This window comes from Monodelphis domestica, chromosome 1 (genome assembly GCF_027887165.1).
Source record: "Monodelphis domestica isolate mMonDom1 chromosome 1, mMonDom1.pri, whole genome shotgun sequence".
Classification (NCBI taxonomy): Eukaryota; Metazoa; Chordata; class Mammalia; order Didelphimorphia; family Didelphidae; genus Monodelphis; species Monodelphis domestica.
This window is the reverse complement of record NC_077227.1, coordinates 539,235,436-539,259,500: the sequence shown is the minus strand read 5'-3', so window position 1 is coordinate 539,259,500 and position 24,065 is coordinate 539,235,436. Positions and strand designations below refer to the sequence as shown.

General features: G+C 35.7%; 1 protein-coding gene across 3 annotated transcripts in view; it reads right to left on the bottom strand.

Annotated features, from left to right (window-relative positions):
• The window catches only part of MBOAT2 (membrane bound O-acyltransferase domain containing 2), a 226,859-nt gene that overhangs the window by 140,568 nt on the left and 62,226 nt on the right, over positions 1–24,065 (bottom strand). For 2 of the 3 annotated variants that reach the window (XM_056813330.1, XM_056813328.1), the window contains exon 2: positions 566–711. Coding sequence is in view for 1 of the 3 variants with exons in the window: in XM_056813328.1 (XP_056669306.1) it covers positions 566–711 (146 nt within the window). In the remaining 2 variants the exon portion in view is untranslated. Of the gene's footprint in view, positions 1–565; positions 712–10,142; positions 10,626–24,065 lie in introns of those variants that run through there. The other variant, XM_056813329.1, reaches the window with a different exon arrangement.

Genomic DNA, 24,065 nt, shown 5'->3' with positions numbered 1-24,065 from the left:
ATTTTATCTTTTTCATGGTTTATTTGTATATGGTTACTTAGATGTTGTCCCTCTTATTAGACTGTCAATTCCTTGAGAAAAGGGACTAGTTTTTTATTTTCTTCATATCTTCAAACCGTGGCACAATGCCTGGTACAGAATAAGTACTTAAATATGCTAGCTGACTGATTCCCTTGGCATCTATGCAGTGAATGTCAAAAGAATAAGAAGAAAGACATCAGCGATGAAGACCATGTGATGTGGTGGACTTATGGAGAAGAAAGACAAATATGTCCTAGGATAGTGAGCATGAAGTAGTTGGGATATATACTAATTAAAAGAATACCCACATCAGTGAAATCATATATCAATAGAATACTACTATATTTATTCTCACTTCAAATAAAAATTTTAAACAAAATATATAAGATGATTAATAGAAAAAACTGTATGAGAGGAATTAATACTTCAACAAACTACTACTTCTGTTGTTTAAAATGCATTCACTATTATAACTATACACTGATAGCATTATCCAACTCAAAAATATGCATTTCCATTTAAAATTATCAAAACAGCTACTTACCATCCAAAGCAAAAAAGTGAAAGATAAAGGCCCAAAAGGGTGGCAACAACATGTCTTATAAAAGAGCTAGTTTTGCTTGAATGTAGATAAGTTCGAAACCAAACAGCTGCTAGCAAGGCAAAAAGTTGGCACACTACAAAATTGACCTGTAAAAAAGAATATATATATATAATATTAGTAATATAAGTTCCTGTGTTCATTTAATAATACATTTTAAAATTTTATGATGGAAACACAAAAAGCTGGATTAAAAAGATAAAGGTTATTAGTTGTGGGACCATAGTAACTATATCCTTAGATAATATACAACATACAAAATTGGACTCTATAGTATTCCCATGAACTATTTCATGAAGCAAAGTATGCTTAAACTGTGATTTCATTCTGAAATTTATCTTTTAAATCATTACAATATAAACTAAGTTCATAATTTATTCAATGTTTATTAGTATTTCTCACCTGAAGAAATAAATATATGTTTGACTATATCTTAATAGTAGAGAATCCTAAAGTATTACAGTCATCAACACTGGGGTCTCCTCTTGCCACTGATTTAATTTACAACCACTCTACACTTTTAGTAGCTGAGCTTTGAGAGCTGCTGAAAGTGCCTAAAAGATGCACTTTGTAGCCAACCTTCTCAACGTGGCTTGTGTAATGGGCCTGTATATCATAATAAAAGAGGGAAAATGAGAGTAGTACTCTGGGTTGTAATTCATCATTCTTTTTTCCTAATACTTCTTGTCATCAAAATTTTTTACTAGAAATATTTTACTCAGAGTCTATAATGTTTGAAGGCTAAGGAAAGGTAAGTTTCTATGTTACTAACTGTATGTGCTCAATAGAGTGCTTTGTGGATTACTAATTATAATGTATCTTAGAACTGAGAAAAACTTTGAAAAGAAAAAATAATTTTATGGTATAGAGCTATTTGTAACAAATATGGGGATCTATTTTTAGATTGATTCTTTACCCAAAGAGAGAGAAAATTATTTCCTTCTTGCATTCCTACTGTAAACAGCTAAATGCTATTGCACTAGATGGTTTTTAAGAGACCAATATTCTTTGAAGGGTCTAAACCAAAGGCAAATTTCTTTCTAATAACTCAAGCATCTTTCCCCAAAGGAATCTATTCATATTTAAGTAACAAAAACTCAGCAAAAAGTGAATGCTTTTTCATAAATATCTAAATATTTTTAAAACTAAGCTTAGCAATATTTTAAGAAACTTGAAAGCAAGTGTTATTGCTTATCAAATACCAATATCCTTTTAAAATGCCACTAAAACCCTGTATTTCTTTCAACTATAAAAAAACTTTCAGGGGTTAAGATGATGATTTATTTTGATTAAGTTATATTCATTGATAGAAGGAAGGATTTATTTGGAAGAGAAAGAGCCTTGGGAGTTAATCTATTAACCAGCAAACATTTATTAAAAGTCTACTATATGCCAAGTTGGTTATTCTCAGCTTCGTATAGCCCATCTGCTGATAAGACTCACTGAGGTATGGCTAATGCACAGGTGAGAGTTGTGCAAATATGAACAACATATGTGATTATAATTGCTGGACATGGCGGCTAATAAAATTACTAATATCTACCTTTGGAAATCAGCTAAAATTGAAACAATTGCTTCAGAAGTTACCTGTAATAAATGATATCCACCAAACAAGATGACTTCTAATTGAGAAGACATCTTGATCACAACACTAATTCATAAACTTACTCTATCCCTTTACATACATATATATATATATATATACACACATAGCACAAAGCCTTTTTAAAATGGAATAAAATTTAGAATAATAGAAACTAATTTTCATTGTTAAAAAACAATTTTAAAAGATACCTAATGCAGATTTCTCATAAACAGGTACATGATAAAGGTTTTAGAAGGAGAACGTTACTTATTCTTTTAGTTGCCAACCAAAGGCATACTTTAAAATTGCTACCTATAACTGCAGAAGCTAGGAATGAGCAACGAAGGGAGAAGACAAGATAAGCCAATTTAAAAACAGCATTCTCAAGAACAGGGGTGGGGTTAGTTCTTACCCTGGGGGAGTGGGCTATGAACTTCTAGAAATATTTTGATAACTATATTTCAATATAATTGGTTTCCTTTATATTCTTATATATAGTATTTTATTCATTTTTAAAGCATTACTTTGAGATGATGTCAGTTCAATAGTTTCATCAGACTGCCAAAAGGGTCCAAGACAGAAAAGGGTTAAAAATCTCTGCCCTTGAGTCACCATGTGCATGAACAGGATTTCAATGGCTATGAAAGTAAATCATTAGGGGCTTTTCAGGTGTTAACAAATGACTATAGTTCCAGAAGGTATATAAATAGAAGGAAATGGTCCAGCAATCTGATTTATACTATGTTACTCCCTGAGGCATTTTTTCAGTTGTATATTATAAATGCAAAATGATCTACCCTAGGATATGGGCAAAAGGTTTATAAGAAATACCTCTCCATATACTAGAAAACGTAAGATTTGTAAGAAAGATGTGTGACTACATGTCAAACAGGCTAAGGAAGGAAGCTGAAAAGAAAAATATTTTGAGTTAAAAGACTCCAAATCAGTGTTGAGAAGATGTAAAATGGAAATGAGACAATGTGACAAAAAATAAGAAGTAAGGATTAAAAATATTTCAGGATCAATATAACTAGTCTGGATCTAATGTAGCAGCATTCCTGCTCCAGAGAGTAGGAATGGCTCACAGATGCATATAGGGTAAAGAATACTATTTTCAAATCCAAGAAGAAAATAACCATGGTTGTTGGTGGTGAATCTCCTGGTAAGAACACAGAAGTAATACAAACACATCTGACATAGCTAGTTTAGAATGGAATCCTAGAATATGTACTAAGATTTGAGTTCTCCAAGACTTATTAAATGCACCTATCATTTCTGTCAATTGATGTAGTGTTCAAAGACACTTTCAGACCTAAAATGTATTACTGGTGACTCTGACCATCTTGGAAAGAAACAAGAATTTAGAAGTATAAATGTTATTGTATTTCTTTCTTCTAGTTTAAAGCTCTGATTATGAACAAGAAAAGAAGATATGGGAATTAAGGTCTCAGACTTCAAAAAGTAAAATGTTTTCTGAATCATTGCTTAAGGTACCAGAATGAATTAGAAAGATTGAAAACATCCAAGTTTTTGAAAGTCATTTGGGTGAATGAATACTTGCATCCAAGGAACATTAGACACACAAGATCAGATATTTCAAGTCTTGAGAGACTTTCATTCTTTGAATTTGTATCCCCACTATCTAACTCAGTGCCTGGCACAGAGTAGGCTCTTAATAAATGTTTGTTGATTGAATGACTCAAAGTCATCAAATCCCCTTATTTTACAGTTGAGGAAATCAAAACACAGAGGATGATTTATCTAAAAAGAAACTGTAGAAAGTGGAAAAGCTGGGATTCAACCATAACTCAAGTGCCAATATTATATAATGTACTACATAGCCTTGGAAAAAATTATCTTTCATGATATTGTACCACAGGTGATTGCCCTCTTCAACATTTACAAAGACTTTGATAAAGTGCAGAAGAAATGCTGAGAAAACATGTAAAGTATACAAGGTTGAAAGAGATATCTAGTATTCTAACTAAAAATTAAAATATTACAAAACACTTATATAGTGCTTTAATGTATGTAAAATTTAAATATCTCAATCTACCTTCACAATAATCTTACAATAAAAGTAGTTGGTGTTAGCATCCCCATTTTACAGAAAACTGAGGTTAACAGAAGTTAAATGACTTATCCTTCTTAAATATTAACACAGTTAATAACACTAAGAAATGAGGTTTGGGTTCAGGTTTTCCTGACTTAAATCCATGCTGCCTAGCTAAAAGCAGCAGGATCCAAAATAGAGTTAAATTTAAAAGAGCATGACTAAACAATAGTTCATGTTAAAGACATAAGTTTTAGAACTTTAATTTATTGCAAGTTCCAATGAATCAAGAAAGTAATGTAAGTAAAAAAAAAAAACTAAGGCAAGGCATAGACTTCATTAATAGAAGACAATCTTTGACCACAACAAATGTTACCACTATTCCAATTGCTCATCATATACCTGGACTTATTTTATTTTAAAATTCATCTTCAAGCCAGTTTAAGATGGACCATAAGAAAACAGACTACTCCAGGAGAATTAATGTCCCTGAAGGACAAGGACTATTTTGGTTTTTCCTCTTTTTAAAATAGTCCTGAGTCCTAACACAGTAACTAGCACTCCTAATGTTTTTTAAAATTATAGAACCACAGAATTTGATAGGTAGAAGGGACCTCAGCCACCCAAACAATACATGAGAGAATCCCCACTCTAACAGACCTGACACAGTCATCCAACTTCTGCTTTTAAGAACTCCAAAGAAGGGTAACCTATTATTCCTTGAGGAAGACTATCCCATTTCTGGACAGATGTAATTGTGAGGAAGTTTTCCTTGATATCAAGCCTATGTTTGCAACTTCCACACATAGCTCCTGGTTCTGGCCCCAGGGCCAAACAGATTACCATCTGGTATTTCCTCCATATAACAATCCTTCAAATACTTTAAGACAGCTATCATGGTTCTCTCTACCCTCCTCTTCCCCAGGATAAACATGCCCAGTTCTTTTCACCAGTCCACAAAGGACATGGACTCAAGACCCTTCACCATTTTGACTTGGTTTCCTCTGGGCATCCTCAGATTACCCTTCTTAACTCTGATGCCCAGAATGGAACCCAATGCTCTAGATGAGGTCAAAAGAGAACATAATACAGTGGAACTACTGCTCAAAGCTAGGCCCCTCTTAATTCATCCCAAGACAGAATTAGCTCTTCTGCCTGGCATATCACACTGCTGACTCATATTGAGCATGGAGTCACACTATATTCTGCCCTTTTCAGATCTCATCTGAAGTATGGGAGATTTAAAAATATTTTCACTGAAAACTGCCCAAGTAATTTTTAAGAAATTATAACTATATCAAGATACAGTGATATCTACATATACACACTTACATATACATAGAAATACACACATATTATATACAGAAATCTCTGCATGTGTTTAAAGTTTATAGATTCCAGATTTTAGATTCCTTGTCTAGAGAGTTACTATAACCAAATACTCATCAGCCTATGAGTAACCTGTTGAGCCTATGATTTGAACTAGGATGTATCTTGGACAAAAGATGCATAGTCAGTCCATCACTGAAAAGTTCATATTCAAAACCTTTCCAGCTTGGTAATACCTAAAAGAACTGGAGTAGAACAATGAATATACTGTCAGACTAAGTAGCTGTGTTGATCAGTTTTCCTAAACTACTTTCTCCCCCTTTTTATTCTTTGTTACTAAGTATGACTCCCTGGAAAGGGAACTAGGGAAAATATATCTGGAAAAAAAAGATTTTTAAAACAAAAATATATCAAATTTTAAAGACTATGTAAAGTGACAAAAAAGCTCCTTGGAGTTCAGTAATACTTATAAATTAAAACTTTATTTTAAAATAAATATAACACTTTAAAAATCTATTTTCATAACATTCAGTCCACAGAAGTATGTTTGGTTATTTATTATATTAAGTTATAGATAGTATGAAGTGGCTGGAGTGGTTTTTCAGCAATCTGAGATTGAAAGGCTTTTGCTATATACATGGCCCTAATCTTATTGGCCAAGAAGGATCAGAGATCTAAGAGCTAGAGACAAATGCTTCAGTCTAAAGCATCTTCTAATTTGTCCCTTTTTTTGGAGAGGGGAAGGATCTGGGGGGCAGAGGTGAATGGGAAGGGCAAGGGATTCTGACCTTGAAGATGGGCCAAGGACAGCAAAATGTAAGACTTGAGCCCATATCTTTATGTTGAATATTTCAAACCTGGAGTGGAATACATACTCCTTCCCAAGTGGGAACGGACTGATGCTTGATGACTGATACATGATGCAGGAGAAGGAACAACTTAGAGGTTAGCACTTGTTGGCATTTAAAATTGTTCTCTCGTTAAGCCGCATTTTTTTACTATGCATTAGAAACCATATTAACACTAGAGAGCTAACTTGTTTGAATGTGAGAAGGGAGACTGAAAAGGAGAAGGGACAAACCTCTGAGGAGGAGAGATATAAATCACCGAGGTTTTGTGAACTCAATTTGGATTCTGCCATTGCTAACTATGGCACGTTTAATGGAGGGGAAATTTATTAATTCATTTTCAAAATTGCCTCCAGACAGAGAACAATCCTCAAAGATAATCAGAGTCGGCATGACAGGCATTGTGCCAGAGGCAGGTAAGGGAGCTGAGATGGGCAGCCATTTTTTCTTCATCTGGGCTTTAAAGGTCAGTAGCTCAGGAAGGAAAGTGAGATGTAGGGGAAGCTCCACCTCCACAAAGGGAGGGGGAGTAAATTCCCCAAGCTTGTGGATTCAGGGTCTCAGTCTCATGGTGACTGACATCTCAGCTGCCTCTCTGGCCAGAGCAACCTAGACTTATTTCGTTTGGATCCAGAACCCTCCCAGCCCCACACATTTAGAGTCACTAGTCTAAAGGATTTTTTTCCTAGTGTAAATTTGTATTTCAGTATTCCATTCTTCTGGGATGTGACAGAGTCACAAAAGCAAGGAAGGAGCTGAAGTATACCACAGGTCTCCAGCAGAGGCAAACAATCTGCTGGCAGGTGGGGAGAGTGCTGATGGTTCAAAGGCACAGGAACATCAAGACTCAGAGTAAAACAGCTCCAAGGTATCTAGGGGCAGGAGACTTGAACAGGAAAAGTTCAGATTTAGAGAGCACTTTGTGGTTTTTAAAACCTTTACAAATCAAATCTCATTGGATACCAACAATAAATGGGGGAAGTATTATCCTACCTTTACAGATCAAGCAAGTAAGGCCTAGAGAAGTTCAGTTTCTTGCCCAGAATCACCCAATGAATCAAAAGCATTTTTAAACAGGTATTATACTAGCACTGAGGACACAAAGACAAACATGAAACAGTTCTTGCTCTAATGGAGCTTATGCAACTGCTAAGTGCATTAAATTTAGAATAGATCTTCCCAATTCCAAGTCCAATGCTCTCTCTTAAATAAAGCACATTAGGCAATGCCTAAAAACTCCAAGGAAATTTCTTGCAAGGCCACAATTTCTATGCCATCTTCAACTTTTCATTCTCTCAGTCACATTCATTCAGTTGCCAGATCTTGTCATTTCTCCCTTAAAAACATTTCTAGCGCTCAACCCCACAGCCAAGGGCACGGCATTACCCCCTCTCTCCAGGACTATGCCTCCAGTTGTCCTCTCCCATTCATTTACCACAAAGCTGTCAAAGAGATTTTCCTAACTCAGAGAGTCTGGCCATGTCTTGCCCCTACCCAGTAAACTTCAGTGTCTTCTACTGCCTCTGGATCAAATATAAACTCTTTAGGACACTGGCCCAAACTTACCTTCCCAAATTTCTAATCCATTACTCGGAACACTATAATCTAGCCAAACTGGCCTTTTTAACTGTTCCTCACTTATAAAGATCAGTCCAACTCCTTTCTCCTGTAATTGCAATGAATGCTGCCCATACTTGAATGTATCTTTCTTTGTATTTGTATCCTCAAAAGCTGCTAAAGACCAGAGCTATAATAAATGCTCATTAATTGATTGATTGGAATACATTCTCTCTTCACCCCTAACTCTTAGTGCCACTCCTCTCCACAATCACCTCCTACTTATTGGGTGTACCACTTATGCCCATGTCACCTGCCCTGATAGAATACAAGTTCCTTGAGAAAATTGAATTGTTTTTCTTGATATCCCAGGCACCAGGCCAATAACAGGTACTTAATAACACTTGTTGACTAAGAAGGAGCAGGTTCCTTTCACTAAGAAAATGGGCTTCAAATTAGCCAGGAGATGAGTCAGACTCTCTTATCCTTTCCTTTGCCCCAATCCCACTAAATAGATCTGGGAACAGAAGCAACAGATGAATACTTTTGCTTCTCCATCAAAGAGCAACTCCTAGAACAGAGAAAGCCTGAAGGAGTTTCCTTAACACATCAGAGACAGGATCTTTTTTGTAAAAAAGTGAGGAAGCTAAGAAGCCATTTTTAGAGCTGTTACCCTCCTCCCATGCCTAATGTGAGATGTAGTCTTGGAGATCTGCACCACCACTATTCTCCAGTACTTCTGAAGTCTAAAGGCAGCAGTAAAGAATAGCCTTTAATAAATTCCTTTTGAATAATTAAGTTTTGTCATAGGCTCTCCCTCCTTTTCTTTCCCAGAACAAATGCTGATGTACTACAAGCATCACCCCTTTGGAAAGGGACTTGCTATTAAATATAAGAGAATTTAAACAATTAATTTTATCTTAATTGAAATAATTGAAATCTAATGGAAAGTCTTAATTTACAAGGGAATAATGATGTAAAAGCATATAATACTACATAGAGAAATTAGAAAAAAAATACAATATTCACTTTGACTTCCAAGTCCTTACCAGATTTATGACATCAGGTCATGTAATCTAGGCTCACATTTCTCATAATATGGGAAATTATGATAAAGTTATGGTAAAGATGCAACAAGAAAACAGGCGTGGAAACACAGTGTAAATTGCAAGGTATTTATTATGGTATACTTATCACTATCATATAAATAATGATAATGATGATGCCAGAAAAGTAATTGCCCTTAAGCTAACATGTTGAGGAGCCCTTCTAAATTGAGCTAGGTTGGTCTTGAGCTGAAAGCAATATAGTCTTTCCTAATGGACAGGCTAAAAGTCAACTAAAGTGCTTTTAAGCCTGATAAAACTCATCTTGAGGAGACATCCAAGTAAGACCTTACTGGAAGCTATAAGAAATAACAATGGAAGATCTTTTGCTATCAGAAATCAATTTATTTATAAATTCATTTTTGTTTTTTGAATAATGTCCTTGACCAAATTCTAACTGATATAAGTATGAATTGTCTATATTTGCCAACCATTACGTAAAACTAAATTGCTAATTGCTAAATATCAAGATCCCTTCTGAAGCAAAGATTTTATGATTGGATTTCAATGTAGTAGACTGAATATGTTTAGAATTTATACAATAAAGAATAACAATTGTGAAAAATAATATGAATCTGTTCTGCTTCCCTATCTACAGCATTACATGAAAAGAAATCAAGAACACCCATATTGGTCTGAGGAAAGGGAAAGGTGGAGCATATGCAGGAGGCAGCAAGGAATTTTAGACAAGCTGCTTGGAAGCAGATGAAAGCTTGTAACCACATCAAAAGGTAATCAGTTTAGGTTAATATTTTTTGTGCTTCCCCTTCCTCAACATTCACCCTCCCCTACTCCCCCTCCAAATAAAATGAAAACTGGCACAAGCTTTTGGTGGCTGAAACCAAAATGCTGAAAAATAATTTTTCAGGAAAAAAGACCTATCAGTTTCCCTACCAGTTTCTGAATCAAATTTCAAATTTTTTATTGCTCTTAGCCACATTAATGTAATAAGAACTCAAAAAGATATTTAGGTTTTGGTACTGGTTCCACTTATGAAACCTTGAACCTTAATTTCTTTATATATAAAATAAGTTCTGCTTACCTCAAAAACAGGTAAGATGTGAAGGTCAAATGAAATAATGGATATTAAAGCACCTTGTAAGCTGCAAATTTAACACAAATACCAGATTATGTATTATCTCCAGGAAAAAATGATTCAGTGTTGAGCCAAGTACACAATTTAATGAGTGGAGAGGGAAAGACTTAGAAAAGCTAGACATCCATTTAACACAAACATGTTTGTTATATAACATGCTTGTCTTTTTCCTCTCAATACTCAAATTTTAGGTTAAGTTCAGTAAACTTATTGTCAAAAAAAATCCTAAATTTATTATTAACAGTAATTCATCAAGTTGCATCTTCTTTATAATCTCCAGTCTTTTATTATGGCTTAATGTCAGAAAAAAATTTACTGTTAAATATTAAATTTACCATGTAAACAATCAAGCAACAGAATCTGTTTCTATTTTATAAACTAACTTATGAGTTTGACAACCTGCCATTATTCATGGCCTAGTTATCCAAGTAACATCTCTTTTCTAATAACCACTGGTTCTAAAATCAACCTTCAAAAATGCTTATGAAGTGAGTCAACAGAATTTATCCAATAATGTTGTCATAGTTATATCTAAAATTTTCATCAAGGTAAGTGACAATAGAAGCAAAGGTAAGTAACAGACTAAAAAGAGCACCGAGTCAGTAATGCAAAAATAGGGTCAGAAGTACTGGAGCTCAGTGTACTGAGCTGGTAAAGGAGCCATAGAACAAAAAGTTTTCTTTAAAGCAAACCTGTGGGAAAACAGGAAGATCCAAGAAAAAGAACTGCTGGAAAGGACAGGATGATGATCACTGACAGGGAAGAAAGACAGACTTGCTCAGCTGGTGGCTTGCTTCCATTTTCTTTACCCAAGAGAATGACTCTTGGATGAAAATCTGGGAGTTGACACCCAAGATAAATGGGGGGAGGAAGGGGGAAGAGGGAAGAGAGAGAGAGAGAGAGAGAGAGAGAGAGAGAGAGAGAGAGAGAGAGAGAGAGAGAGAGAGAGAGAGAGAGATTGCTCCTGATGAATTCAAATCATCAGAGAAGATGATACAGTAGTAAAAATGTTTTTAATAAAATAATAAAAGAATAGGTCATGCCAGATAAACTACATTTCCCATTTTTTGACAGCATTACTAAACTGGAGATGAGGAAAATTCTATGATCCGTAAATCATTTACATTTTTGTAAAACTGTCGACAAAATATTTCATACTCTCCATGTAGTAAAAAGATGGAAAGATGTGGGTAATAATACAATTAGATTTGGAACTAGATGACTTGTTGGATTCACAGAATGGTTAATGGTTTAATGTCATTATGGCTGAAGGTATCCAGTAGAGTTGCCATAGGAATTGTGCTTGGCTCTGAGGCTGCTGAACATTTTTATCAATAACTTTGATAAATGCACAGATAGCAGATTTAGGGCTGAACAGCTCCCAGGAATAGGGAGGTGACAACCCCTCTGTACTTTGCCCTTGTCTAACAACATCTGGAGTACTGTGCTCGATTCTGAATACAACATTTTAAGAAGGACACTGATCAACTAGAGAAGGGCAAAGGAGGCCCAGGCCATTAAGTTCCTGCTTGACCTCCTTGCCACAAGCCTGTGCCCCTTCTCCCCAGTCCATTCACCACATAGCTGCCCAAGGGATTTTCTCTCAATGGCGGGTCTCCAAAGGCTCCACACTTCCTGTAGGCTCAAATCTTTACTTCCTCTATTTAATCTCTTCCCTAGGACCTTTTCAGTCTTCTCATGCCCAGACACCCTTCTCTTCACACCAGCCACCACACTGTAGCATGGCCCTCCAGCCCACCTCCATGGACCACACGTCCCCCACACCTGGAAAGGAGCTCCTCTTCACCTCTGTCCCCTGGAATCACTTCCAAGCACCTCGAGCACCATTTCCCATATCAGAGGCTCTTAACTTCAAGTTAAGATTTAAGGGCCCATGAATGTGGACTGGGGGGAGGAGCCACTTTTATTTCAATGTAACTAGTTTCCTTTATTTTTTTTATTTTATGCTTTAAAAACTTTATTCTTAAAGGAGGTTCTTAAACTTCAACAAGATGGCCAATGCAGACCTCAACACAAATAAGATTAAGAACACCCATTTTAAATAGTAAAAGCCTTTCTCGTCCACATCCCCCACCCCCAGCCAAGATGCTAGTGTATTCCCTTCCCAAATTATCCTATATTAATTCTGGATTTCTTAGAATTAAGTACTGTGCCATAGTGACAGCAAGCTATTCTTAATACCAGGAAGGTGTGGATTCTAGTCCTGCCTGTGACACATGCTGGCTGTGTGACCCTGGGAAAGCCACCTATCTTTTCCATGCTATGGGAAACTCCATACACGTTTCAGAGAAGGTTCCATCCTTTATGGATTGGAGGAATTTCCTAATCCGGAGAGCTCCCTAGACCAGTGAAATCACAAGTCCAGTCCCTACCCCTACACACTTACTGTTTATGATGTCTCCCTTATTAGGAGGTAAACTCCATAAAGGAAGAGACTTTTTCACTTGGCATACCTAGAGCTGAACAGCAAGAGGAATCGTGGCTAAAGCTGGCCTTAAAGTCAAGAAGAGCTGGGTTCAAATCTAGCTCTGATGTATACTGGCAATAGGATTCTTGCGCAAGTCACATCCAATTATTCTCTGAGCCAGGGTCACCAAACTCACAGAATGTCGTGCTGCCCAACCAGATCAAAATATAATTGGGAGAGGAGCTAAGTAGTACAGTGGATACAATGCTAGGCCTGGAAACAAGAGGGCCTAGGTTCAAATCTGGCCTCAGATACTTACTAGATGTGTAACCCTGGCCCAGTCACATAATCCCAATTGTCTAGCCTTTGTAGTCTTAGAATTGCTGCGAAGACAGAAGGTATGGGTTTAAAAAATCTAATTGGGAAATGCCTAACAAAATAAATAAAATACAAAAAACACAGGTAATGGTTAATTTTTGGCTTTCTAAAGTGACTATGGGGCCTGCAGGTATCCTATTTTGAGTCTGCTCTAAGCAGCTCTCTGTGGCTATCACTGCAACAAAGGTGCCAGCCTCCATTTGTAGAGGGAATTCTTTATGCCAGTGAAATCACTGTAGTCCCTACTCCTAGGTTTCTAGTAGAGTATCTGACACATGGTGAGCACCTGAAAGACAAGGTCTGTGGACTGAAATAGAATGGTAAAGGGCCCTGGGTTCATATCAGAGAAAGTGCGCTGGAAGGAACTGAGGATGTTCTACCCTAAGGAAGAAAAAAAAAGGCTGTCTTCAGCCATTTGAAGGTCTGTCATGTGGAAAGGAAATTAGATTTGTTCTCTCTGGCTCTAGAGGAAAGGCTGGGAATAATGGATACAAGTTACAAAGAGGCAAATTTAGGTTTGATGTCAGGAAAAACTTCTTAAAAGTGAGAGTTATTCAAACGTGGAATTAGTAGCTCAAGAATTAATAAATATCATCTCACAGGAGCTGTTCAAGCAGTTTGGATGACTGCCTGTCATGTTAGTTACATTAGGGATTCTTTTTTTTTATGAGTAGGAAATGGATTAGAGAGACACAGTGAGGTATCTTGAAATTTTAACTTCTGTGATTTTATTTCTCAAACACATGCAAACTCAAATTTTATAATATAGGTTGCATCCAAAAGTTCATATGAAAATCCACTATTTGGATTTTTTCTCCACAGAAACGTTTTTTTTTTTAATTTAATACATTATGCTGCTGAAGTATAGTACTAATACCATGGCCTATATTCTTGAGGGCCATAGGGAAAAAAAGACTCCAGTTTTCTCCTCCATTCTTTAGTACAGGGTCAATATATGCATTGGCAAACTTCTAACACACCAGTTTTTCTTTGGCTCCCTGTCTTCCTTATTTTTCAGTACTCCTATCCCATATCCTCAGTAGTATATACCTAGTATTGCATTCTGTTCAAAACTGCCCTACATTCCCAAAGTGTCCCAAGCTACAAAATTAACTCTCTCCAAAGAAAGAGAACTCAATATATACAAAAATATTTACACCAGCTTTTTTTTTTGTTAGAGCAAAGACCTGGAAATTAAGGGGATACCTGTCAACTGAGGAATGGCTAAAGAAGGATATATGAACATAATAGAATATTATCATGTCATAAGAAATGTTATGTTCAGAGAAACTTGGGAAGACTTTACAAACTGAAAGAATAAAGAAAAACAACCAGGAAAGCAACTTATACAACAAATTGTAAAGAGAAAGAACTTAGATCAATGTAACAACTAACCTCAATTCCAGAAAGTTAATGAAGAAACATGCAAATCACCTCCTGACAACAACATCATAGACAGAATCAAAGCACAAAAAGGACATATATTTTTCTACATTGCCATTAGAGGAATTCATTTTGTTTGATTATACATATTTGTTCAAGGTTTTTATTTTGCTTTCAGAGGACGCAGGTAGAGGTAGAAGGGATGGGAAAGGTGGTGATGACAGGTTGCAAAAAGAAAAAAATGATCATAAGTATTTTTTAATTCACAGAATGACAACAGAAAATAGACAGGATGGTTTTGAAAATTACAAGTTCAATATATAATATACTTAAAAATTAAAGTAATTTGTAGGTAATAAAAATTCATAGTTTCTTGTACAATGCTTTTTCTGTTCTGCTCACATGGAAATGCTCATTTTATTTACTATTTAAGTTCAAAATTGAAAAAAATTGAGTAATAAAATTAACTGTCTTAATACTTTCATTCCCTGGTTACAGTTAGTTGTCTTAGCTCAGAAGTATAAGGAAAACAAGTCACTGGATTAATTCACACTAAGGCCCTTTAACCTCTAAGAGGTATTTGCATTTTTTAAAGGATTAATATTTATTAATTTAAAAAGAATCTCGAACTGGTAGGATTTGGGGTGGCTAACAAAGAAGAGAGAGGCAGCACCTTGTACTTGGTAGAGCCTGCCTTAGAGTTAAGAATAGATGAATTCAAGCAGTATCTCTGAGAGATACTGGCTGCATGACCTAGGGCAAGTCCATTATTCTAAAAAGTGATTTTTCTAAGGTATATGGTTTGATCACACTACTTTCATACAGAGCAAATTCCAATGGGTTCACACTACTACATTATTGGTGGAGCTATGAATCAGTAGAAACATTTTGGAATTATATAAATAAAATACTAAACTGTTCATATCCTTTAGCTCAGAAATTCTACTACTACTAGGCTTAAACCCCAAGAAATTCAATCATAAGAAAAAAGTTCTCATATACACCCAGTATTTATTGCAGCACTTTTTATGAAAGCAAAGAATTAGAAACAACCAATAGAAGAATATCTAAAAAAATTTTAGTGCATAGAAAATTGTGACACAATGGAATTATGAATAATGATCAATGACTATGAAGATACATACAAAGAACTATATGAACTGATTCATTGAAGTAAGTATAGCCAAGAAAATAAATATATATTGACTCCAACTATATAAATGAAAAGAACCTCCCCCACAACAATAAATTTGCAAAATGTTGCAAAATTAGAAATGATATAGCCAGAAAAGTGAGATATAAGAAGCAATCCCTACCCCAAAATTTTGCAGACGTGGGAGGTCCTGAATATGGTACATTGTACATATTTTCAGACTTTTTAAATACACTGATTAGTTACACTTTCCTCTTTTTGGTCTTTTTTGTCTCTAAAAATATTCTTTATTATAGAGTATGGCTCTCTGGAAAGGGAGGAGGGTTTCCAAAAAAATTATGGTGACATTAAAAATTACTTCTAGAACCAAAAATAAATTCCTAAGACATTTAAAGTCCTTCATGACCTGGTCCATCCTGCCTTTTGACTTACTGTACATTACTGTCCTTCACACACACACACACACACACACACACACACACACACACACACACGTCACCTCCACCTCTTGGAGGTCTAGCTTCCTTCCATGTCCAACAACACCTTCTAGATTTTCTCTATGCCTCCAACCCCAGGCATACAAAAGGCACCTTGAGGTACCTTCACCCTGAAATTACCCCTTATCTATTTTATACTTTGACTCTACCTAAAAATATATACGTTGTCATTCCTCATTGGGCCATGGCCATCTCAAAGACACAAAGTGTTTCAATTTTGTCTTTATATTCACAGAACCTATGTAAATTAGGGTTTTAATACTTATTGACTGAACAATTAGTAGAGATATCTACATCAACTTCTGAGGCTTCCCTCAGATTGAAATCTTTCTTTTAATAGCTTCTCCCCTAGGTTTACTTCTAACCCTACAATTCTTTGTCTCCAAGTTTACTTTTTGTTTGTTTATTTTTTACATTGGCTCCCAGTACAGCATCAGGAAAAAGCCTTTTAGATAGATGAATCATTTTAAAGTTTGTACTTTAGAATGGTCTCTATAGAACTCTACAGTTTTCCTAACACTTTTTTCACTATATCTTTTTATCCTTGTAGCAATCATGTCAGATAGAGAAGGCATATACATCATCTATATTTTATGGATAAATTACATATAGCATGAAGAGATTATATTAGCTGACTAAGATCATAGAGTTCCTATACTATAGACAACTAGAAAGGAACTGAGGAATAGCAGACAGCCAGTCTCAGAGTCAAAAAGACCTGAGAGTCAAAAAGCCCAGTTTCTGTCATGCATTAACAGTATCACTAGGCAAGTCATTTAACTTCTGTGTCCCAAGGAACTCTCTAAGAGTGCAACCAGAAAAATATTTTTGAGTGTGACCCCTCAATGTATATTTTACTTATTTTTCAAAGTATATATATATACTACCATATTAACAGTAATATACATTATAAAACTTACACACACAAAATAGAAATTAAAAGGATGAAATAAAGAGGAAATAATATTTCACCTTAAGAATCAATAAGGAGCAACTGGGGTTTATTAAATAGCACAGTGAAATGGCTAAATCTACACTTCAGGAACATCACCTTGATGGCTGCATGGAGGATGAATTGGAAAGATGAGTGACTTGAAGAATGGAGGCCCAACTATGAAGTTATGACAATAATATAACAAGATGTGCTGTGGACTGAATCAGGGAGGTGGGGCAAGAAGCATGTAATGTAAGAGAGTGTACAGGTATTATATCAATATGACTTGGCAGCTGTTTGTATATGTAGGGTTAGGGAGGATGTGACTGCTTGGTCACTAGAAAGAGAAATAGGGAAATTAAAGATTAATTTTACAGAAAACAATGCAGAGGTCTTTGATGCAGATGGCAATTCACCCAATTGGTGTACACACCAATAACAAGTATCAGTGTCAAATCAGTTGATATGTCAAAAAGTGCCAGGCACTGTCTACACCCTGGGGGTACAAAGCCCTGCAAAAGATGGTTCCTGCCTCCAAGGAGCTCCCCATCCAGCAAACCAAGAGGTACCCACAAGCTATGTTCAAGATAAATAGAACTGAAGAGGACTGGGCAAGGTTTCCTGTAGAAGGTAGGATTTTAGCCAGGTCTTAAAGGAAGTCAGGAGGCAGAGATGAAGAGAGAGTATATTCCAGGGTTAGCTACAGCCACAGAAAATGTCCAGAGCCAAAATACAGAGTATCTTGTTGGGGAAAGAGAAGTCCAGTGTAACTGGATCGAAGAGCACATGTGGGGGATAAGATATATAGGAAGAATGGAAATGGGGGTGGGGGTAGAATAATGAAGGTCTGAATGCTAAAAAGAGTTTCCTGTTTGTACCTGGAGGTGAAAGGGAGTTGAGAGAGATAGAGCCAGAGGAGGGAAGGGGAGGTTAACTTTTCCACACAGCTGTCAAAACTAATTTTCTTAAAGCACAGTTTGGCGGTGTCACTCAAACAAATTTCTTTTCCCTGTGCCTGTTCGGCATCATTCTAATTCTTAAGCAAGGGCATTTAAGTACAGGTTTTAAGAGTTTCATAAACTGTGCTTGGGGGATATAAGGATTAGAGAACTAGCAAAAGTATCTTCCTAGTGCAAATCAGCTGGCTCTCAAATATGAGAACATACCCTGAGTGCTCTTGCAGGGGCTCTCATTCTGCAGGGAGGAGCCCACTTGGCACAGGAACCTTCGTTCCCTAGCTAGTGGTACTAGTAGTACTAAGCCACTCTTCCTAGGATCCTTCCAACTGACCCTGACCTTGCCCCAGATTTTTGTTGCCCTCTCTTCTAAACCACAGATAGGTCTGAAAAGACTGAAAATACAGCGCCCCCACCAGCCCCATTACCCTGTCCTGCTCTTCCTCTATGCTTATGTGAAGTTACTATGTGATAGCAAATAGTAGTGATAGCAAAAACTTGAGAGACAATATGGCCTGGGCAGTGCAGGCCTAAGAGGAAGCCTGGTGTGGCCTCAGCCAGTCACTTAACTCCTCAGTATACCAGGCAGCTATAAATTTCATTGGTAGAGAAAGCTTCCAACACAGATGCAATCACAGATCTATGCAAAAAGAAAAGTGTCTGAAGTTTACTATAACCAGACTAATATAATCAATTACTAATTTCACTTCCAGCATTCACAAAATCACCCCATTAATTCACGAGCTCCTTACACCTGGTCATACTGACTATCAACCTATTTTTATAAGCAGTCCTTTTGAATTTTATTTTATATCCCAGAGTGTCCTACCTAAATTTGTTATCATCTTGAGAAATTATTATTCTCTGTCAACTAAAAACAAAAACAAAAAAGGTTGAACAGATTAATCCCTTCTACTGATCATACAGATACTACTTGATACATACCCATAAGGTAGATACCAAAGCACTTATAAAAAATTATTCATCAGTTCTAAATCCTTGAGCACAAATGAACAAACAAGGTAGTTTTTGTATAAATACCTTCAAGCTTTTGTGCAGCAAAAGCACAAAGAAAAAAATAAATAGAACAAAAGTGAAGGGGAAAAAAGCAACACCTTAAATGAGTAATGAAAGGGAAGAATTGAATTTTTTAATCGTACAAACCTACACATTCAAGGCTAAATTGTAAAGAATTAGAAACATCTCACATAAGTGGGAGATTTATTTTGAGTTGCTTCAGAGCTAGAAGTTACAAGGAGGCTGATTCTGGCTCTCTGGAAGGAAGCCCTTACTAACAATTAAATCATTCCAACAATGAAAGCAGAATCTCTCAAAAGCTTGAATGCTCTCTGTTCAAGTGCAGAATTCAAAATAGAGGCCAGATGACCCACTCTATAGAGATGTGCTAGACATGAATCCTGTTCTGAATGAGAATAGACTATAGAGAGCAGTTCTCAAAATATGATTCATCAAACCTGTGGGTCCCAATGACCTTTTGGGGGACCTGCAAGGTCAAAATTATTTTCATAATAATACTAATATAATTTTTGTAGTTGTTCAGTCATTTCAGTCATTTGAGACTCTTTCTTTGTTACCCAATGTGGGGTTTTCTTGGCTAAGGTAGTAGAATGGTTTGCCATTTTCTCATCCAACTCATTTCACAGATAAGAAAACTGAGGCAAATGAGCTAAGTGGCTTGTCCAGATTCACACAACTAGTATCTAAGCCTGAATTTGAACTATGTCTTCCTGACTTCAGGCTCAGCTTCTCTATAGATTGCATCATGTAACTGCCCAAAGCATAATAATAATTCTATTAAAATACTTGAGACTTTTTCCAAATACATATCTATGTGATGCCAGATTTTCTTCATATACTTCATCCAAAACAACATATTGTAACAGATTGAATGCAAATGAAGATAAGAGAATCCAGTTGTCTTCTATTAAGCTAGACATTAAAGAAATCTATAAAAATATGTAAAACGATGCCAACTCTTCTAATTTTTTTTGTTTGGGGAAATAGTTAATTTTCATAAAATATGCCATGTTACTATGTAGTGGGCTATTATTTTAAATGAATTAATATTTTTTAAAGTATATCAGCTTTCATTTCTAATATGGTATATGTAGATATAAACTATATAAACAAAAGATCTTTTGTGACCTGGGGCCCAAAAGTTTGTGAGCACTTAGACAATAAATATCCACAATTTTATATAGCTTTACTAACAACCCAATAACAAAGATAGAAGCAGTGCCCATCTTATTGTCCTTATTCTACAAATGGGGCAACTAAGTCTCAGACTCATGCTGAATAAAGTACTTAGCCTAATAAATTATTCAAGCTCTCTCCAATCTAAAATTCCATATTTTCAACGTCCTTCATCATATCATCCATGTCCTGCACCTTTCACATAGAAAATCTACACTATGTCCTGGGACCTCCCTCTCAAGGTAATCTCAACAGCTCCTATTGACTAAATTATCATCACTATTGAGGTGACTTCCAAATATACATATCTAGGCTGAGCTTCAGTCCTACATCATTAAGCACCTAATGAACTTTTTCATTTAGTTGTCCCATAGGAACCCCAAACTCAACATATATAAAACAAAATGCACTATTTTCCCACAAAACCTATACTTCTTTCTAATGTCCCTATTCTATTGAGGTCATCCTTCCAGACATCTAAGTTCACAGCTTCAAAGTAATCCTTCAGGCTTCCATATATCAGTCACCAAACCTTAACAATTAATTGCTCCACAACAACATTCATATCCATTCCTTTCTATCGATTAGCATAACCAAAATACCCTAGTTTAGGTCCCCATCATCTCTTAGCTTTTAGACTATTTTAATAACTTCCTAAATGTTCTTGATGAATCCAGTCTTTTCCCAATCTAGTCCATCCTACACACCACTACCAAATTATTATTTACCATGGTATTCAACTGGTAAAGAAAGTCCATTAGCTTCTTATTGCCTATCAGACAGGAGTTCTTAATCTAAAATTGATGAATTTGTTTTTAAAGTATTTTGATAACTGTGTGGTTTTGTTTGTAATCCTCTGGATTTTATTTTGTATATTTAAAAATGCTATTCTAGGAAGCAATCTATAGGCCTAACCAGACTGTGAAAGAGATCTGTGGCAAAAATAGAGGTTAAGAATTCCTGCTCTTGGTTAAAATATAAACTCCTCTATTTGCCATTTAAAGTCTTTCACAATTTAGCTCCACAACATCTTTCTACATTGATCTGACATTTCTTCTTCTCACAAAACCATGTTCCAGTCAAACACGTCTATTTACCATTATTCCATATCTAGTATTCTATCTCTTTTTGTGCTTTTGTTGTCCTCCATTCTGGAGCACTGTCCCTCCTTATCTCTCCTCTGTCCTCCTCATAAGAACTCCTGAAAGGTTCAGCTTAAGTATCATTTTCTATTTCCACCCTTTCTCAAAACTACAGTTGCTGGTGCTCTCTCTCTCAAAATAATTACTTTGTATTCATAGATCTATGTACATCTTGCAACCTTACAAAAGAAAATAAACCCCCTGAGACTATTTCAAGGACTATTTCAATTTTGTCTTCTATTTCCTGGAGTTTAAGTGCTTTGCACATAGTAGGTAATAATGTTTGCTGTATTAATTTGTCCCATAAGACAACTATTCGAACTTGATTGTAAGTTTCTCAGAATAGCAAAAATGGCGGAGTAGAAGGAGGCAATACAGCGCAGCACTCTCCTACAACAACAAAGACCTTGGAAGAACAGTAGGCCAACTTATAACAAGGCCTAATGCTGACTTGGATAGGAAAATGATAGCATTTTCCTAGCAATGTTTGACTTAGGGAAAAAAAGGCTCAGCAGATACTGGGGACAGGTCTAAGCAAGAGGGTGCTATACAGTGTCTACCAGCACAAGGAATGAACTGGGGCTTGTGGCTGTGTAGTAGGGGCAAAAAGAGGTCCTAAATGCATCAGGTACGGAGTTGAGATGCATCAGGAGCCAAATGACACCTCTGATCCTTGCACCGACAGTTAGGTCACAAATCCATACAGACTGAACAGAGATCCACGTCATAAGGACAAGGAGTTATCATGAGCCCAAAGGAACAGAAAAAGAAGCAAGAAGAAATTGTGTGGTTTTCTGACTGCAGTGGGATATTAGAAAGAGACCTGAGATCACATTTCAAGAAACTGTAAAAGAAAACTGACCATATCTCTTAGAACAGAGGGCAAAGTGAAAACAGAATCCACCAGCTACTTCCTCAATGAAACCCCAAAATGAACATGTCCAGGAATACCATAGTCAAAATTCAGAACTTCTATGATAAAAACAAATTACAAGCATCCAAAAAAAAGAAAGAATTCAAGCACCAATGGGTCAGTGGTAGATTAAACAAAATTTGAAAGTTGCTACTACAAAGAATGGAGAGACTGGAACAAGACATACCAAAAAGCCAAACATATAGACTTATAATCAAGAATAATTTAACCAGCAAAATGGAGATTAATTCTACAGGAGGGAAAATGGATCTTTAATGGAACAGAGGACTTCTGAATTTTGCTAATGAATAGACCAGAGCTGAGTAGACATTTTATATAGGAATTAAAATAAAGAAAGATAAATATGAGCAAGCAATTAGGAGGGTCTAAACAAGGATTGAGTGCTATATTTTAATAATGAGAGATGAAACAACTGTTCCTTCAGGACCCTCATGATACCAGGAGTCATACAGAGAGTTGAATAAAATAAGAGCCTAGGAATGATTTCATTGAGCATTAATACTCTTTTAGGGAAAGAGGGAAGAAAAAGAATTTGAGGGAGAAAAGGGGGTAGAAGGAGCAGTGAAAATTTCCTCACATAATCAAAGTAGACCCTCACTTTCATCTGAATGTGTCTAAGGAGTGTAAAATATGCACACACACAGAGTTTGTACAGAAATATATTTCACTCAGCAGAGAAATAGAGTGGAAATTAGAAGTGGGAAGGTAGAATTAAAGGAAGAGAAGATTGATAGAGAGATTAATCACAAACAAAGCAGATTCTAACCATGAAGAGTGGACTTTGAAGAAAAATATAAAAAGAGTATGGACCTGTAATTAGGTTCTGGGAGCAAAAACAGAATGTGTTGAGCAAAATGCTGATGCTGGACACAATCCTTGCTCACCAGCAACATCTTTGTGATGAGAAAGCAGATGACAAAGAAAGGAAAAGATATTAAAAGAATAGGATGGAGAGAAATATATTATTTATGTTCATAACTGTGAATGTGACTTGGATAAATACTCATAATGCAGAGAAGGATAGAAGAATGCATATTAGACCAGACAACAAATACAGACTTGATTAAAAAAAGATAAATTAGAGAAGCTACATTATGTTGAAAGTTGCCAAAGAAAGTGAATTAATTTTTAATTAACTTTTTCCTTTCTTTGCTCTCTGTCTTCTCTTTGCAAAGAAGATGGTGGTGAGCAAGGAGTGTGCTCATATTTAACACATATGAACCAAATGGAATTTCATATAAACACTTAAAGGAAAAGTTAAATGACTTACTGGTAGAAATAGACCATGATGGTATAAAAATGAGGGGTTCTCAATGTATTCCTTTCATACAAAGACAAATAAAACCAAAAAATAAACAATAAAAAGTTAAGGAGATGAATAGACTTTGGAAAAGTTAAAAATTATATATCTCTGGTGATTATTACACAGAAATAGAAGAGAATATTCATGTTTCTCAGCTGTTCTTGACATACTATGCTTTTTAAGTTCCACATTAACAAAGCAACCAAGCTACTAAAGGATTACTTTATAAAACTAAAAAAATGCCAGAATTCACCTAGAGGAACATTAATTTAAGAATCTTAAGGAAAATTATTAAAAAATATGAGATAAAAGGGAGCCTAGGAATGCTAGATCTCAAACTATATTATAAAGCAACAATCATCAAAAACTATTTTATTTTAGTTAAGAAATTAAAAAGATCCATCAGTGTAACAGATTAATTATAAAACATACAGAAGCAAACAACCACAGTAGCCTATTATTTGGTAAACCCCAAAACCTCAATTTATTAGAGTAATGGAAATCACTATTTGACAAAAAACTTCTAGGAAAAGTGGAAAGAAGTGTG